The sequence below is a fragment of the Arabidopsis thaliana genome, chromosome 5, assembly GCF_000001735.4.
Source record: "Arabidopsis thaliana chromosome 5, partial sequence".
Lineage (NCBI taxonomy): Eukaryota > Viridiplantae > Streptophyta > Magnoliopsida > Brassicales > Brassicaceae > Arabidopsis > Arabidopsis thaliana.
In genome coordinates this window covers 17,231,642-17,247,249 of record NC_003076.8, presented here as the reverse complement: position 1 = coordinate 17,247,249, position 15,608 = coordinate 17,231,642, and the positions used below count along the sequence as shown (strand labels likewise).

The 15,608-nt window shown below is 34.0% G+C and overlaps 8 protein-coding genes across 8 annotated transcripts; 5 read left to right on the top strand and 3 right to left on the bottom strand.

The window, feature by feature from the left end:
• Positions 1-47: 47 nt before the first annotated feature.
• AT5G43000 (uncharacterized protein) lies at positions 48-896 on the top strand (the record flags this gene model as incomplete). Its single annotated transcript, NM_123666.1, has 1 exon — positions 48-896. The coding sequence occupies one exon, from the start codon at positions 48-50 to the stop codon at positions 894-896; it is 849 nt and encodes a 282-aa protein (NP_199114.1).
• Positions 897-1,261: 365 nt separating this feature from the next.
• On the top strand, positions 1,262-3,263 carry UBC18 (ubiquitin-conjugating enzyme 18). Its single transcript, NM_123665.5, has 6 exons — positions 1,262-1,375; positions 1,460-1,563; positions 1,651-1,753; positions 1,974-2,037; positions 2,755-2,843; positions 2,949-3,263. The coding sequence occupies exons 1-6, from the start codon at positions 1,346-1,348 to the stop codon at positions 3,042-3,044; spliced, it is 486 nt and encodes a 161-aa protein (NP_568619.1). The 5' UTR covers positions 1,262-1,345; the 3' UTR covers positions 3,045-3,263.
• TRX3 (thioredoxin 3) lies at positions 3,019-4,643 on the bottom strand. The gene is made up of 3 exons (NM_123664.4): positions 4,392-4,643; positions 3,777-3,899; positions 3,019-3,678 (listed from the first exon to the last, which is right to left on the bottom strand). Exons 1-3 carry the CDS (start codon positions 4,476-4,478, stop codon positions 3,532-3,534), a joined length of 357 nt encoding a protein of 118 aa, NP_199112.1. The 5' UTR covers positions 4,479-4,643; the 3' UTR covers positions 3,019-3,531.
• Positions 4,644-6,433: 1,790 nt separating this feature from the next.
• COP8 (Proteasome component (PCI) domain protein) lies at positions 6,434-10,097 on the top strand. The gene is made up of 13 exons (NM_123663.3): positions 6,434-6,730; positions 6,869-7,020; positions 7,291-7,394; positions 7,483-7,543; positions 8,001-8,093; positions 8,182-8,282; positions 8,524-8,632; positions 8,718-8,762; positions 8,986-9,054; positions 9,152-9,243; positions 9,318-9,420; positions 9,544-9,603; positions 9,706-10,097. The coding sequence occupies exons 1-13, from the start codon at positions 6,601-6,603 to the stop codon at positions 9,778-9,780; spliced, it is 1,194 nt and encodes a 397-aa protein (NP_199111.1). The 5' UTR covers positions 6,434-6,600; the 3' UTR covers positions 9,781-10,097.
• Positions 10,098-10,110: 13 nt separating this feature from the next.
• AT5G42965 (Polynucleotidyl transferase, ribonuclease H-like superfamily protein) lies at positions 10,111-10,514 on the bottom strand (the record flags this gene model as incomplete). The annotated part of the gene is made up of 1 exon (NM_148079.2): positions 10,111-10,514. The coding sequence occupies one exon, from the start codon at positions 10,512-10,514 to the stop codon at positions 10,125-10,127; it is 390 nt and encodes a 129-aa protein (NP_680384.1). The 3' UTR covers positions 10,111-10,124.
• Positions 10,515-10,570: 56 nt separating this feature from the next.
• Positions 10,571-12,158, bottom strand: AT5G42960 (outer envelope pore 24B-like protein). Its single transcript, NM_123662.3, has 3 exons — positions 11,863-12,158; positions 11,237-11,593; positions 10,571-10,852 (listed from the first exon to the last, which is right to left on the bottom strand). Exons 1-3 carry the CDS (start codon positions 12,064-12,066, stop codon positions 10,772-10,774), a joined length of 642 nt encoding a protein of 213 aa, NP_568618.1. The 5' UTR covers positions 12,067-12,158; the 3' UTR covers positions 10,571-10,771.
• Positions 12,159-13,117: 959 nt separating this feature from the next.
• AT5G42957 (inhibitor/lipid-transfer protein/seed storage 2S albumin superfamily protein (DUF784)) lies at positions 13,118-13,651 on the top strand (the record flags this gene model as incomplete). Its single annotated transcript, NM_148078.1, has 2 exons — positions 13,118-13,457; positions 13,638-13,651. The coding sequence occupies 2 exons, from the start codon at positions 13,118-13,120 to the stop codon at positions 13,649-13,651; spliced, it is 354 nt and encodes a 117-aa protein (NP_680383.1).
• Positions 13,652-14,925: 1,274 nt separating this feature from the next.
• AT5G42955 (inhibitor/lipid-transfer protein/seed storage 2S albumin superfamily protein (DUF784)) lies at positions 14,926-15,408 on the top strand. Its single transcript, NM_123661.1, has one exon. The coding sequence runs from the start codon at positions 15,005-15,007 to the stop codon at positions 15,383-15,385; it is 381 nt and encodes a 126-aa protein (NP_568617.1). The 5' UTR covers positions 14,926-15,004; the 3' UTR covers positions 15,386-15,408.
• The last annotated feature ends 200 nt before the right edge of the window (positions 15,409-15,608 follow it).

Genomic DNA, 15,608 nt, shown 5'->3' with positions numbered 1-15,608 from the left:
CCATAGTATATTTTGAGCTTTCTAATCACATAGTAATAATTTTGAAAATGGCGATCCTAACTCCCGTCATTAAACTCGTTGTTTTTAGGCAAAGTCTACGACCACATTCTGCTATTGCATTCCTCGTTGAGTTTCTTTGCTTCGTCTTAGAATTACTCGACAAGGAGAAAGATCTAGCCAAAATATTCGGTATCGTATGTGCTTGCGACACATTAATCTTCACTTTGCTCGATCTTATCCAAAGTTTGATCGAGGAAGAAGTGAAAATACAAAGATGCGGCCGAGTGTTTTGGCTTTACACAAACGATGGGAGCCTCTATTGGCACACATTAAACGCATATCTTTTGATGTTATGCATTGTCCACGTCATCGGTTCCACGATCTCTTACGTTTCTCATAAACATTATCTAGTCTTGCTCCCGCTTTTCGCAGCCGGACTCGAACTCGTCCCACAAGAAGCCTATCGAGTTCTTGGACCGGATCAAGAGTCTGGAAATTCTATTGAGCCTCTTAATGGTCCATTAAATGGTATTGAGCTTGAACAAGGAATGGTTGTTCATGTTGAGCCTCTTCAAGAGCCACTAGATGGTATTGAGCTAGAGCAAGAACTCGTCCCACAAGAAACCAATCGGGTTCTTGGACCGGACCAAGAGTCACAAAACTGTATCGGGGCTCTTAATGACCCATCAGATGGAAAAGACCAAAACCTTCAAGATGATATTGTGCTAGATCAAGAGTCACAAGATTGTATTATTGCACCTCATCAATGTCCATTAGATGGTATTGACCTACAACAAGAAACGGTAGTTCACGTTGAGCCTCTTCAAGACCCACTAGATGGTATTGAGCTAGAGCAAGAAGTGGCTATTCATGTTGGGCCAAATGATGACCCATAAACTATTAGAAGCCTACTATAGAATGAAAGCTGAAACATTATATAGATGGAGACGTATGTTTAATGTAATGTACTTTGTCTTAAAAACTTATGTACTTATGATCGTACGACTTTGGTAGCTACAATGTAAGAGAATCTTTGTTACAAAAAAAAATCTATAAATAAAATCGACTCTTCAATGTCCCGTGGAGTCAGTGAAGGATAAACGACACGTGTGAACACGAAGGAAGATTAATAGCCGTCCGATGAAAATGGTTAATTTTGTAATTTTGACTCTTTCACGTGTGCCCTTTCCTCACCCCGAAAAATATTTTTATTTCCTTTTGTTTACACTTTTTGATTTCATTTTCAATAATAATAATATTCGAGTAGAAGAAGAAAGATCCAGACAAAAGCTTAAGCAAGACCTCTCTGTCTTCGTCTCTCTCTCTCTCTCTCTTTGTCTCCGCCATGACAAGCTCTTCATCTCCTTCACGCAAGGTTCTTAGATTCTCTCACTCTTGTCTTCTTATGTGTTTTTTGATTCTCCGATTGTGATTTTTTGAATTTTTGAGATTTGTGTAGGCGTTAAGCAAGATCGCGTGTAATAGGTTACAAAAGGAGTTATCAGAGTGGCAAGTAAATCCACCGACTGGGTTTAAGCACAGAGTTACTGATAATCTTCAAAAGTAATTTTCATTTCAAAATCTTTCCTTTTTTTGATTATTTATCATTTCGATTTTTGATTGTTTTTTTTGTTTTTGTGTGATTTAAAGATGGGTAATTGAGGTAACAGGAGCACCTGGTACGCTTTACGCTAATGAAACTTATAATCTTCAGGTTGAGTTTCCTCAACATTATCCTATGGAAGCTCCTCAGGCAAGTTTTTCATTGTGTTGGTTTTGTTCTGAAAAATTTGTTGTTTTTGATTAAGGGTTTATTTCAAATTTCTTAATTGTGGATTAATTAACTGAAACCAGAGTGTTTTTATGGTTGTATTGCATGTTTTAGGTCAGAGAATTAGTTTGAGATATAGTGACATTTTCTCTACTTGGTTTTGTGCTGTGTTCTGATTTTCATGTGTTTGGTTTTTGATCAGGTGATTTTTGTTCCACCAGCACCGTTACATCCTCATATTTACAGCAATGGACATATTTGTTTAGGTAATTTTACTCATTGTTTCTACACTACTTACTCTTTGCATTTGCTCTTACTTTTTGGTTTCTCTGAAATGCTAGCTCAAGTCATGTGTGTGTCAATCAAATTAGTTTATCTGTTTGATACTTACATATATAGGTTGTTCTTGTTCACGGAATGTAATGTAGCGAAAAGAGAAGCAATGTTAGTAACAATACCCTTAAGAGTCCTAATATATTATATCAACATTGTTACCAGTCTTAACCTTTTTCTCAGTCTGTCTCATTCTTAAAGAGTTCCTAATACTAGCGTCGCATGACATGAAATTAGGTGTGAATGTGTTATCAACGCCATAAAGAAAACCAATACCGTCCCTTTTGGACTCTATGGTGAATTCTTTAGCAAAATCAGAATCTGATCCATGATTATAACAGCCTCTCAATTTCTAGTTATATTGAAACTCCCTTTGGAATGTTGATCAAATAACTTGAAACTCCCATTTGAGTTAAAATCAAATAACACATTTTAGTTTTGCTGTTTTCACTAAACAATAAGAACATGAAAGTTTTATGTAAATTTCTTAAATCTGTTCTCAATGCATCTAAATCCGGTCTAATGAAATCGTGGTGGAACTGAACCATTTGTTACAATACATAATCACGATTATACCCGGCCTCATTTTAGGAGAAAGTCCATTAGGATTATGCGCTTAATATAACACACTCTCTAATTCCTTTTTGTAGATATTCTGTATGACTCATGGTCTCCAGCAATGACAGTGAGTTCAGTCTGCATCAGCATCCTCTCAATGCTATCAAGTTCCCCCGAAAAGGTTTCTACATTTGATCTCTCACACTTTGTATTGTTGTCACAAATTCAAACTTTTTGACCCTGCCACACAACTCTTACTATGTCTTATTGTCGATGACAATATCAGCAACGCCCGACTGATAACGATCGATATGTGAAGAACTGCAAGAACGGGAGGTCTCCTAAAGAGACAAGGTGGTGGTTCCATGACGACAAGGTTTAATGATGACGACCGTAAGATGTCTCTCCTTTCAGTTACAAAAGAGGTTTATATAATTTCCCAAGACTGATAATACTAATTGAAATTCCTCATGGCCTCCCACTTTTTTTTCTGTAACGGATCATTATGTATAAATGACATCTGAAATGTTTCAGTGTCTGAATTAACACCTTGTGCTTTTGTCCTTTCTGAAGTGAAAAACCATGGAGAGTTTAGGCAAAACGAAATTGTATTTGGCAATGTAATTGGATTGATAACTAGTTGGTGTAATGTAATTGAAAATTGAAAAACTAACATAACAATAGAATCCCCAAAGAGTAAACATAACCATGAACGAACAATTAGCATAGCTGCGAGTAATCAAGTTTGCAACAACATTTATTCACCACCACACATAAGAGCACATTTAAGGTGAAAAGACTCGGGCGAACAAAGGATTTATTAAAACACCAAACATATTTTAGCAAAATAGGTAAGAGAGAAAAGCAAATCAAGCAGCAGCAACAACTGTCTTGTGCTTCTCGAGATTGGCAATGATTTCTTCTTTAGCAGCACCAACCACAGTCTCCTTGATCTCTCCTTCTTTCATGAAGATAAACGTTGGCATTGCCTGAACTTTAAACTCCTCAGCAACAGTCTGCACAACAACATAACAAGCAAGATAAAGGCTCAGAGAAGTCAAAAATCCCTAAGTTTGGATATTGGGATAGTGTAAGATTGATGAAGGAAACTCACGTTCAATTCGTCAACATCGACCTTGAAGAAGACTACGTCGAGGTGCTTCTTGGCTAAGTCAGCAAAGACGGGTGCAATGAAACGGCAAGGTGGGCACCATGTTGCAGTGAAGTCTATCACAATCTGTGTCATTTCCACACAACCATATTTAAGAAAACAAGCTACACCGATCGATAATTCAAACAATAGATACGACATCGGTTCATCATTAAGATAACAAATGTATGCATTTCATGTGCTTCACAGAACATGGATAATAATACAAACATAGATACAAAATGGGTTCACTAAAGACAATTTTCATGTGATCTCTAGCAGATGATTCATAAAATTGAATATGCATAGTTGAGAGATTCACATAACATGTTTTTATCCAATGATGCTTCTATCAAGTTCTTAGGGTTTCAATTTCTGAGATTCTGGGTTCCTAAACAATCAATTAAACTATTAGGGTTCATAAATTTGACATTAAGGAGCTCAAAAATTCGATTGGGGACAATTCAAACCTAATTCTGAATCCGTCATATTCTAATCAAAAGGACCAAGATCAGAAACGATAAAGCAGCGAAATCAATCAGAAAGAAACATTTAAAACCTTAGATCGAGAGTTTTTACCAGTTTCTTGGATTCGTTGGCGGCTTTGAGCTTCTCGGTCCAATCTTCAACGGTGTGGCAAGCGATAACTTCTCCTTCTGCGGCCATTTTCTCTTCTCTGTGTTTGATTTTTGATTTGATGAGTTTTCGAGTGATTATTCTTCTTCGTCTCTGTGTCGGTTCTTATAGAGAGAAGGAGGCGGAGAGAATCTTACATCTTTTTATTATATTTTAATGCAAATGGAATAATAATAATAATTAATAAAACATGTTGTCAAATAGGAAAAGAATTAATACTCAAATTAAAAAAATGGACCAAACCACGCGGAGGAATTCGATGCCGGATTTGTTGATCTAACGGTTGAGATTGAAGAATTGCAAATCGGATTCAGCTTCTGAGGACGCGTGTAATTTATGCTCATTGAAAATAGAAGAAATTGATATATTTAGTCAAAAAGGTTATGAGATTTGAGTATTTCTTTTTATTTTTTATTTTTTTTTTGTTGGTCACATTGAATATTATTGCCTTTGGTAGTTCAGTCCTATATTTTATTTGAGAAACAAAATCAGAAAAGAATCTATAATTTGAAGCAACTTTCATATTGTAATTTGGTATTCCTATATTTTATTTGAGAAACAATATCAGAAAAGATCAAAAGAATCTATAATTTGTAGCAACTTTAAATATTGTAATAGGAAATCTTTTAAAATTTATCAATATGAAATTTGTTAATTTATAATAGGTCTTGAGATTTGATCATGTGACTTCTAAACACAAGTTATTGGGCTTTTGTTTAAGTAAAGCCCATGTGTCAAAGAAATGGATTGTTTTCCTAGTTAGTGAAATAATCTTATACACACAATTTAAAAACAATAGAGAAAATTAATGTTGAAATGAGCAGATTAATGTGGGGTTGTACATATCAAGGTGGAACTATCACAAGGAAGAACAAAGAGATATCTTGAGGTAACTACCCAAAGAAAGAGCAATGAAACCCTACCATGACAATTTGTCCAGACTATAACGAGTTAAATCATTATCATGAATTCCATACCATGGCAATTTGTTTTCTTTCAATGGGATGTCTACCATTCCAAAAAAGTTTTGCCATCAACAACCGCATCTGTTCTTTTGAGTAAATGTAATTTTGGTAAACTATGTAGTCTATAATCATTAGTTACAATATGGATCTGTAAAGTTGATTCAAAAACAATTGTGATGTTCTCGAACGGGATCACCATAAACTTCATCAAAAAAAATCCTTTAAGCGAGAGAAACTCGTGATTTTTCGAGACAACGATTGTGTCTATGAGTCTATCGTCCAACCTCATCCAATACCAATATGTTCAGTTATATCTAAGTTGTAAAGCACATAAAATCGATTTGTCAGTCAGCTCACATGTTTAAACCAAAGTCGTATTCCAATGCGAGACTTGGTTTCCTAGTCTGAGATAGGTAAATTTCTTTATATACTACCCTCTATGTAACGAGAGAGTGGTTCTTTTTTCACTTTTAATTCATGAGAGCACTTTCAAAACATTTTGCATGTCATTGCTCTCAAGATTTGGGCTCACAACTTTTCCGATGACTTCTCGGTCATATCTTGACCATTCGATCAATTTTTCGATTGCTTCTAGTCGATTCTTTCTCAACAAATAATTATTTACGTTTCCATCTTAAATTGCTCCCTAAGCTCTAAAACACATAACATATCATCTTTTTCCGATCTGGTATCATAATATTAAACGTGGTATTGTCATCATAAAATACCTCATCATCGTGTTTTCCAAATCACGACGTGTTTTTTTATTTGTGTAAAAGATTTACTGTAGTAATTTAGGCTCACATATAAAAATATTTCTAAACAATATATTATTTGTTGATTTTTTTTTTTAATCTACAATCAATTTGGTAAACTTACCATCACAAATTAATTATAAAATTTATGAACTAACAAAAAAAAATATAGTATTTATGCTTAATATATATATATATATATTTTAATTTATTTTGGGTACTAATCTCATATGAGTTGTGACCATATTAAGTAAATTTTGTAAAGCGCCTCTCCGATCACCGGCACAGAATCTAGTCCCCGTTTATTTTTTTAATATAAAAAGAGAGCAAACTCCAAAAAAAAAAAAAAAAAAAGCGAGAGAGAAATCAAAACCTTGTAAGGTTTCTTAGGGTTTCAATCGAAGCGGGAGAGAAAATCTCAGAAGAGAAGCCATGGATGAAGCTTTGACGAACGCTTCTGCAATCGGTGACCAACGCCAGAAAATCGAACAGTACAAACTCATCCTCTCCTCTGTTCTCTCTTCCAACGATCTTCTCCAAGCTCAGAGATTCATCGATCACAGTAATTTCGCATCTCCCTTCTTTCTCATGGTTTCAACTTCATAAGAGATTCGACAACTGCTTTTTGTTCTTATGGAATTCGGTTTATATCAGAATTTCTGGTTTGATTTTGATTTTTGCTTCCTCACAATTTTTCCAGTTCTTTCCGATGATGTCCCGTTGGTGGTTTCGAGGCAGCTTTTGCAGTCTTTCGCACAAGAGCTTGGGAGATTAGAACCGGAGACGCAGAAGGAGATTGCTCAATTTACTCTTACCCAGATTCAGCCTAGAGTTGTTTCCTTTGAGGAACAGGTTTGTTTTCTCTTCGTGATACCTTACTGTTTAGCAGCAATCGTGTACTTTTTAAACCCTAATTAGTTTACCTACTTAACATAAGTTGAGAGGTATGTAGAGTCGCTTTGCTATTGTACCGCTTTGGTATGTGAAATCTACACTGAAAGCTAATTTGAGATATTTGTTTACTAAGGATGCTGTATTTTGGGATAACTGAGACAATGTACGTTGTGTTGTTTTTCAATCTCTTTATTCTAAGAGATGAAACTGTTTGTGGTGTATTTGCAGGCACTTGTTATCAGAGAAAAACTTGCGGGTTTGTATGAATCAGAGCAGGAATGGTCAAAAGCAGCACAGATGTTGAGTGGAATTGATCTGGATTCTGGAATGAGGTGTGTGGCATTGAGCAGAATTTTGTTTTAGTTTCCTCTCTATGTTCTTTTGTGTTGCTTATTTTGGATTTGCGGAATTCTTTATTAGGGCCGTTGACGACAACTTCAAGCTTTCAAAGTGTATCCAAATTGCTCGTTTGTATCTCGAGGTTTGTCTTTCCCTTTCATGTACATATGCACAATAGATTCTGTGTCCTTTTCATTAATTTTTAAGCATGTAAATCGGTTATCTCTGTTTATGAGATGAATTTACGCATCGCAGTAATGATTTATAGCTAGTTTGTCTTGTTTCCTTCTGTGGGTGCGTGTCAATCAGTTACAGAAGTTAGATCTTAAAAGCACAAAAGAAACCCGTTGTTGAATGTTGATTCAATCTTCAAATATTTGGACATTTTTCTAGAGAGATTTTATTTAAAGTTAAGTCTCTTGACCAAATCTAAGTGTCATGAAATTAGGAATATCGACTGTTAAGAGCATTATTCTGCTTCACTACATCACTTTTTTATTTATTGCTTGTGAGAGTAAATTGAGGCTAGCAGAGTTGTATAAATACATTTAGTTAAATTTTTATTGTTCTCTAATACTTTTGTGTTTTGAAATTTTCAGGATGATGATGCTGTAAATGCAGAGGCTTTTATAAATAAAGCTTCTTTCTTAGTGAGCAATAGTCAGAATGAAGTTTTGAATTTGCAGTACAAGGTTGGACCACCTTAAAGTAAACTAAGAATTTATGTGCTGGGTGATTAAGGAGCATTCGTTTTCAAGTTTTAATATATTTCTGTTTCAGGTCTGCTATGCTAGAATTTTGGACATGAAAAGAAAGTTTTTAGAGGCTGCACTTCGGTATTACGGCATATCTCAGATTGAGCAACGCCAAATAGGGGATGAGTAAGTGAACTGACTTATCTTTCTGCTACATCTTTTCTTCAAATTCTCCTCTGTTGGTTTCTTGTTCGGATGGAATAATGATTAATTAATCTTCTATCCATCTTTGGAGACTCTGTATTTAAAGCTAGTTTCCTACTTTTCCCCTCTCTGTGATTGAATAGTGTTCCTCTTTTCTCTCTCCAATACCTTTGTGATATCTCATATTCTGAAACGGTTATAATGTGTTTTCTAATCTTTTCAGAGAGATTGATGAGAATGCTTTAGAGCAGGCCCTATCAGCTGCTGTCACATGTACCATATTAGCTGGAGCTGGTCCTCAGCGTTCTCGTGTTCTTGCAACTTTATACAAAGTAATTCCCTTTTGGATTACAAATAGAATACTTTCCTGCTTGCTTATTTATTGTTTTTTATTTCTCAATATCTTTCTATTAACAGGATGAGCGTTGCTCCAAGCTGAAGATTTATCCTATCCTGCAGAAGGTTCTATCTCTTATTACCTACAACTGTTTCCTCTAGTAGACAAACATACATTTTCATGCTATTGGACATATAGTATTGTTTGAACTCACATATTACTCTTGTTTAAGCCGGCATGATGTTTATTAGATTTGATTCATTATCAAATCAAACAAGTTCACCATAGCTTATAGAGGCTTGGTTAGAAATGCATGGTAACTTTTTGTTTTTTAATGCAACTTTATAGGTGTATCTGGAAAGGATTTTAAGGAGACCAGAGATTGATGCCTTTTCAGAAGAACTAAGGCCACATCAGGTATGGACTGTGAATTAAGATTTAGATGTAGTTTTTGGATAACATCTGAGTTGGTAAGTAGGTTCATAACAAGTTATTACACTGTTGATTTCAACAGAAAGCATCTTTGCCTGACAAATCCACTGTTCTTGACCGTGCTATGATTGAGCATAACCTTCTTAGTGCAAGCAAACTCTACACAAACATAAGGTATGAGATGTCGAATTAGTATCTTCTTTGTGTGTCTAGACTTGTTTGATTTTCTCAACTATTTTATATCCTAGGTTTGATGAATTGGGAACTCTGTTGGCGATTGATCCAAGAAAAGCGGAGAAGATAGCAGCTAATATGATTGGGCAAGACCGAATGAGGGGTTCCATAGATCAGGTAAGCAATAAAAAATACTTTGTTGGTTGAGCTATGTAAGAGCCCTGAAGAGAATTCTCGTTAGTGTTGATTTTCTAGAAGGAGGTTCCTAGACGTGTTTTAATATTTTATGTTACTGTTCAGGAGGAGGCTGTGATTCATTTTGAGGATGACGTGGAGGAACTACAACAATGGGATCAACAGGTTTTCTATCTCTCCCTCCCACTCTTTGTCTCTTTAGAGCAACTATATATGATTGTTTGTTTTATTGGCGTGGAATATGACTGAAAAGTGGAATCTGTGCAGATATCGGGATTATGCCAAGCTCTCAATGACATTCTGGATGGGATGGCCAAGAAAGGCATGTCTGTTCCTGTCTGATTGACTCCCAAGCCGTGAGATCGCCTCATGATGATTAATTTGTATTAGCCGAGCAACGGATCGAGTCTCATGCCAAAGTTTTTGCCAAATTGCTGTGTTTTGGGGACAGTCATTTTCACCTTATTTACTTTCTTGCAAATTCATGTCTATGTCTTTAGGTTAATTGATTCAGAGAGGAAAAGATTAGGCATTGAATGAGGATTTTTAAGAAAGTTGAAAAGAGGTTCAGGGTACATTTTTACCTCAGAACAAATTATTTTATGCATAGATGAACCTTTCTTGTGCAAGAGAATGATGAAACTAGTAGTTTTTTTTTTTTTTTTGGCTCAACAACAACTTCTCATTTACCAAACGGTGATTACACAGAGTCTGAATACACACAATCTTTTATCCAAGCCGGCACCTTTAGAATACATTTTAGGATCATAATTCAATAAAGAAAGAGATTCCCTAGCAATTCTATCTGCCACACTGTTTCCTTCACGCTTTATATGCATCACCTTCACCTCCTCAAATTGTTGGAATATATGTCTAATGTCCTGAATTCTTGGGGCCAAATTTGGATAATCAGTATCATCCCCTAACAGAGACACTAGATGTTGGGAATCTGATTCAAAGATGACTTTCTTATAGTTAAATCTTGACATTGAAAGAGCTGCCCATCTCATAGCTTCAAGTTCCACTTCCAACACTGTCTGAACTCTCGGGATTGCACGAAGTCCCAGCCACAACATTTTCCCCTCATGATTTCTCAGATGAAACTAGTAGTTACATATAACATTTTCCCATTCGTTGTTTAATTTTTATTCTTGAACGATCAAAACTTATGCGAATTTAAGAAATGATCAATGATAACAGACGAAACTGCTAGTAATAATAATGAGAAACTGTTGCAACAAAATTTCGGAAGATTCGCAAGAACCGACTAGTAAAATGTGTTGCAACACCAAACAATTGAAGTGAAACTTAGCTAAGTAGTGTAAAGAAGAGACTACATTTCAAGGTTCCATGTAGTTTCTGCGGTCAATTTCGGCGTTTTCAGTTCATCCGCAAGATTCACAGACGCACATACCTGTTGAAACAAGAAAATAAAGCCCATCAACGACCAAAACACATGGAATTTCTAAAGTTCGTAAAGCGGTAAAGCTTCTTCACGACATAGTTGTTGCTCAAAAGAAAGCAAATCCAATGTCTAAATATGATTGCCAATACACAGAACAATCTAAAATTACTGATTATGATGCAGCAAAGAATACATGAACTATCCTAACCCAAAGATGATGCCTTATTGTCAAGAAGCTATGCATCCCATGTAGGTAGCAGTTTCATCTATCAAATCAATTCTATTTCTACCAGGTTTAAGTCACTGATATCACCGTTTAACTTTAAAGAACTAAGATTGTCATCAAAATATAGTAAACGATATGAACTTTCGACTGAAAATGTTCTTTCTTACCTTGAATCCACTTGCTTTGTTGTTCCTTGACCATTCCATACCCAACAACTTACTAGACGTCTGATAAGTTGCCCTCACATTATCACCACTATAAAATCTTCGAGAAACCGCAAAATCCCATGTATTTTTCGCCAAGTCATAACACGGCTCGAACGTAGCTAACCCTCCATGAGCATAGGTATACTTAATCTTACAGTTGTTTGTCCCAACCATGTGGTTAGCAGAGAGTTTGTTTGCAGAATCAATCACAAGGCTCCCATCGACAATTGTTCTGTTATCAGCTCTGCTATGAATGTAAGTCAAATTCAAAGGCTTCTCTGCAATTCTTACTGTGTTCATGAACTGAAACCTAACATCCTGTAAACCAAAATCACCAACATAGTTAAGCACATAGATTCTTAAATGTCTGCCTGCAAATCTCTTTAAACTTGTGGAGAATCTAAAAACCCTAAACTCCAGAATCCTAAATCCTACTTCAATTCAAGCATTAGCTGCGTAATTTCTAGGTTTGTTTGCTTTGACTTGAATCCTAGGTTTAATCGTAAGCAATCAATCTCATTTCCATGGGAATTGAAAAATTTCTAAGATTTGTTTGCTTTGACTCAAATCAAAAGAGTTGTTCTGACCTTTTTAGGGACGTTGTACTCGACGATGAAGGAACCAGGCTTCTCTACAGCGAGAGCGAGACCGGTCAAAGTAGGACCGGCGACGAGAGTAGCATCGGTCATGGTGGCGCGTAGCTTAATATCGCCGGCGTTGAAAGCAAGTGAACCGATTCCACTGGTTTTGTCAGTATCGTACTTGCCTTTGATAGAAGCCTTCATCGCCATTTTCGCACAGTAGAGATAGAGAGAGAGAGAGAGAGAGAGAGAGAGAGAGAGAGAGAGAGAGAGAGAGAAAGCAGAGGTTCGGTGAGAGCGGCGAAAAATGACGATAAAAGCTGACGGTGTTTATTATTCTCCGTTGCGTGTTCTTCGTTCGCATGTGCGAGTTGGCACGTGTGTGAAGTGGCACTTGTGCGAGTTGGCACGTGTGCGAAGTAGCACTTTTGCGAATTGGAGTCCTGATGGAATCATCAAAAGTTCGATCTTTTCATCAAAGATTTGATCTTAATTCTATTGATCGGTATATATTTGCTATAAGTTTGAGCTCATGTGCAAGTTCAAATAATATGTTATTTGATAGTTATATTCTCAACAGATTTATAGCAAAACTATATTTAATATTTTAAATTTATTTATTTGCTCTTGTGAACCTTATACTTAATATTTTTAAATTTAGTCTAGAGAAACTTTGAAATCCTTTCAATAAGTTAAATCTCGAATACATTTTTACTAACATTTATTAGTCTTTCGATTAAAATTATTATTAGAAAAAAAGTTTTTAAAAATAAATAATACGTTTTAGATACAATGTGAGTTATGTTTCTTATATTTTTAAAAATAAATTTATTTTATACTTAAAATAGTTTGAAATTAAAATTTATTTGGCTGAATACCATAAAATATGTCAATTTGAACCTTATACCCATTAACTATTTGGTGTTAGATATCAAAATATAAAAAAGTTAACCATTGCTTTCTTCTATCTATTGAATTGGATATTGTTACATGTATTTAGGGTTTTTTTTTGTTTAATTTTGCAACGTTAATAGAAACTATTAAATTTAAGTTTGGTAGTATATTTATTTGTCAAAATTTTAATTGCCATTAAATATAACGTTAATCTTTTTTGGTTTTTTTAGAAGTTACGTTGTGATTTTGATTTCCTATATAAAAGTTAGATTACCCCATTTTTTAAATAACAAATACTAATCATTCTTTCTTACGATTTCTTTAGTAAAATAAGAATATTTCTTGTATATTTCAACCATAAGTAGATATGTCTAAATTTAACACTCAGATTACTACATTGTTCATTGTTTTAGCTTTGGTGTGTGCGTTTGTTCCGGCTTTCTCAGTCGAAGAAGCTGAAGCAACATTATTATGGAATACTTGTTTTGTTAAAATCACTCCTAAGTGTGCTTTGGATATAATCGCTGCTGTGTTTGAAAATGGAACCATGCCTGACCCTTGTTGCAAGGATCTCGTCAAAGAAGGAAAAATGTGTCACGATACGCTTATTAAATATATTGCAGATAAACCCATGTTAATTGCCCACGAAAGAGAATACTTGAAGAAGAGTGATGACTTGTGGAAACATTGTGTCTCAATTTCCAAAAGTGCTTCAAATATGGAATGCTTTTACTATTTTGAGCCAATAAATTGATATTTTCTGTTATTACTGATTTCTTCACACAAACTTATATATTTTCACTTTACTACAATTTCATCCAAAACGAATTTTGTTCTCAAAAAATATAACATAAATTTGTGATTTTCTATTTGAACTTAAAACATAGTTTCTTATGAATAGTGAAAGAATATTTCAATACTTAATTATTAAGAGGAGCTCTAAATATTATTTTTAGGGAATTTATTTTTTGTATTTGCTTTCTAATTAGAGTAGTATGTTGTTCATAATTCAACAAAGTTTAACTTTTTTTCAAAGCATTTATAGATCTTCATTTTAAAAATTCAGGAAAGATTAATTTACAATCTTTATCATTATACTATAATTTAATGACCTTAGACCAATAGCTCACACAAATAAGCAAGCATATTTACAAAATTTTAATTCGAATTTCAATGCAAAATTGAAAAATTGAAGGGTGAGACAAATTTAAAGATAATATCTATTAAATCCTCTAATTTTAAAAATTTAGCAAAAATTGTATTTTCTTATGGATCAGTTAGTTCACACGTATCTTAGTTAGTATCAAATCATATCTAATGATTAGTGATAAAACTAGTTAGATATCTATATGTGTCTTTACCATTTAACTTGAATCCTTCTTCTTTTTTTACGTAAACAACTTGAATCCTTCGTTAATATATAAATTTAAAGCATTTTTTCTTTAATTCTATTGATCGGTATATATTTACTATAAGTTTTAGCTCATATGCAATTTCAAATGATATGCTTTTAAATTTTGTCTAGGTGTGATAGTTGTATCTTTAACATAAATCTTATAGCAAAACTATACTTGATATTCTAAATTTATCTATTTGCTCTTGTGAACCTCATATTAGTCTAGAGAAACTTTGAAATCCTTTCAATTAGTTGTATGTCCAATACATTTTTACTAACATTTATTAGTCTTTTTAATTAAGATTATTGTTAGAAAAAAAAAGATTTTTTAAAAATAAATAATATGTTTTAGATACAATGTGAGTTAGGCTTCTTATATTTTAAAAAATAAATTTATTTCATACTTAAAAATAGTTTGGAATTTCAATTTATTTGGCTGAATACCATAAAATATGTCAATTTGAACCTTATACCCATTGACTATTTGGTGTTAGAAACCCTTTAACAAAAAAAAACTATTTGGTGTTAGATATCAAAATAAAAAAAAATTAACCATTGGTTTCTTATATTGAATTGGATATTGTTACATGTATTAAAGTTTTTTTGGTTTAATTTTGAAACGTTGATAGAAACTATTAAGTTTAAGTTTGGTAGTATATTTATTTGTGGAAAATTTAATTGCCATTAAATATAACGTCAACTTTTTTTGTTTTTTTTTGAGAAGTTACGTTGTGATTTTGATTTCCTATATAAAAGTTAGATTACGTCATTTTTTAAATAACAAATACTAATCATTCTTTCTTACGATTTCTTTAGTAAAATAAGAATATTTCTTGTATATTTCAACCATAAGTAGATATGTCTAAATTTAACACTCAGATTACTACATTGTTCATTGTTTTAGCTTTGGTGTGTGCGTTTGTTCCGGCTTTCTCAGTCGAAGAAGCTGAAGCAACATTATTATGGAATACTTGTCTTGTTAAAATCACTCCTAAGTGTGCTTTGGATATAATCGCTGCTGTCTTTGAAAATGGAACCATGCCTGATCCTTGTTGCAAGGATCTCGTCAAAGAAGGAAAAGTGTGTCACGATACGCTTATTAAATATATTGCAGATAAACCCATGTTAATTGCCCACGAAACAGAATACTTGAAGAAGAGTGATGACTTGTGGAAACATTGTGTCTCAATTTCCAAAAGTGCTTCAAATATGGAATGCTTTTACTATTTTGATTTTTGAGCCAAAAAATTGATATTTTCTGTTATTACTGTTTTCTTCACACAAACTCATATATTTTCACTTTAGTACAATTTAAACTGTTCGTTGACCGCAAGTCCATATTTGGAACCGTGAACAAACGAGTATGATCAGACTGGGCAAGCTCCCCAAATTCCGAGTAAGCATCCGGGAAGACTATCCCACTGTTCGTTAAATAGAATATGATCAATTCGCTTAGGGGCAG

Coding starts and splice junctions, on each gene's coding strand:
- UBC18 (NM_123665.5), top strand. CDS start 1,346: ATGACAAGCTCTTCATCTCCTTCACGCAAG. Junction 1,564..1,650: donor GTTACTGATAATCTTCAAAA/GTAATTTTCATT, acceptor TGTGATTTAAAG/ATGGGTAATTGAGGTAACAG. Junction 1,754..1,973: donor ATCCTATGGAAGCTCCTCAG/GCAAGTTTTTCA, acceptor GTTTTTGATCAG/GTGATTTTTGTTCCACCAGC.
- TRX3 (NM_123664.4), bottom strand. CDS start 4,478: ATGGCCGCAGAAGGAGAAGTTATCGCTTGCCACACCGTTGAAGATTGG. Junction 3,900..4,391: donor CCAACGAATCCAAGAAACTG/GTAAAAACTCTC, acceptor GAAATGACACAG/ATTGTGATAGACTTCACTGC. Junction 3,679..3,776: donor TCGATGTTGACGAATTGAAC/GTGAGTTTCCTT, acceptor GTTGTTGTGCAG/ACTGTTGCTGAGGAGTTTAA.
- COP8 (NM_123663.3), top strand. CDS start 6,601: ATGGATGAAGCTTTGACGAACGCTTCTGCAATCGGTGACCAACGCCAG. Junction 7,395..7,482: donor GATCTGGATTCTGGAATGAG/GTGTGTGGCATT, acceptor ATTCTTTATTAG/GGCCGTTGACGACAACTTCA. Junction 9,244..9,317: donor AAACTCTACACAAACATAAG/GTATGAGATGTC, acceptor TTTATATCCTAG/GTTTGATGAATTGGGAACTC.
- AT5G42960 (NM_123662.3), bottom strand. CDS start 12,066: ATGGCGATGAAGGCTTCTATCAAAGGCAAGTACGATACTGACAAAACC. Junction 11,594..11,862: donor AGTACAACGTCCCTAAAAAG/GTCAGAACAACT, acceptor TTTGGTTTACAG/GATGTTAGGTTTCAGTTCAT. Junction 10,853..11,236: donor ACAAAGCAAGTGGATTCAAG/GTAAGAAAGAAC, acceptor TTGTTTCAACAG/GTATGTGCGTCTGTGAATCT.
- AT5G42955 (NM_123661.1), top strand. CDS start 15,005: ATGTCTAAATTTAACACTCAGATTACTACATTGTTCATTGTTTTAGCT.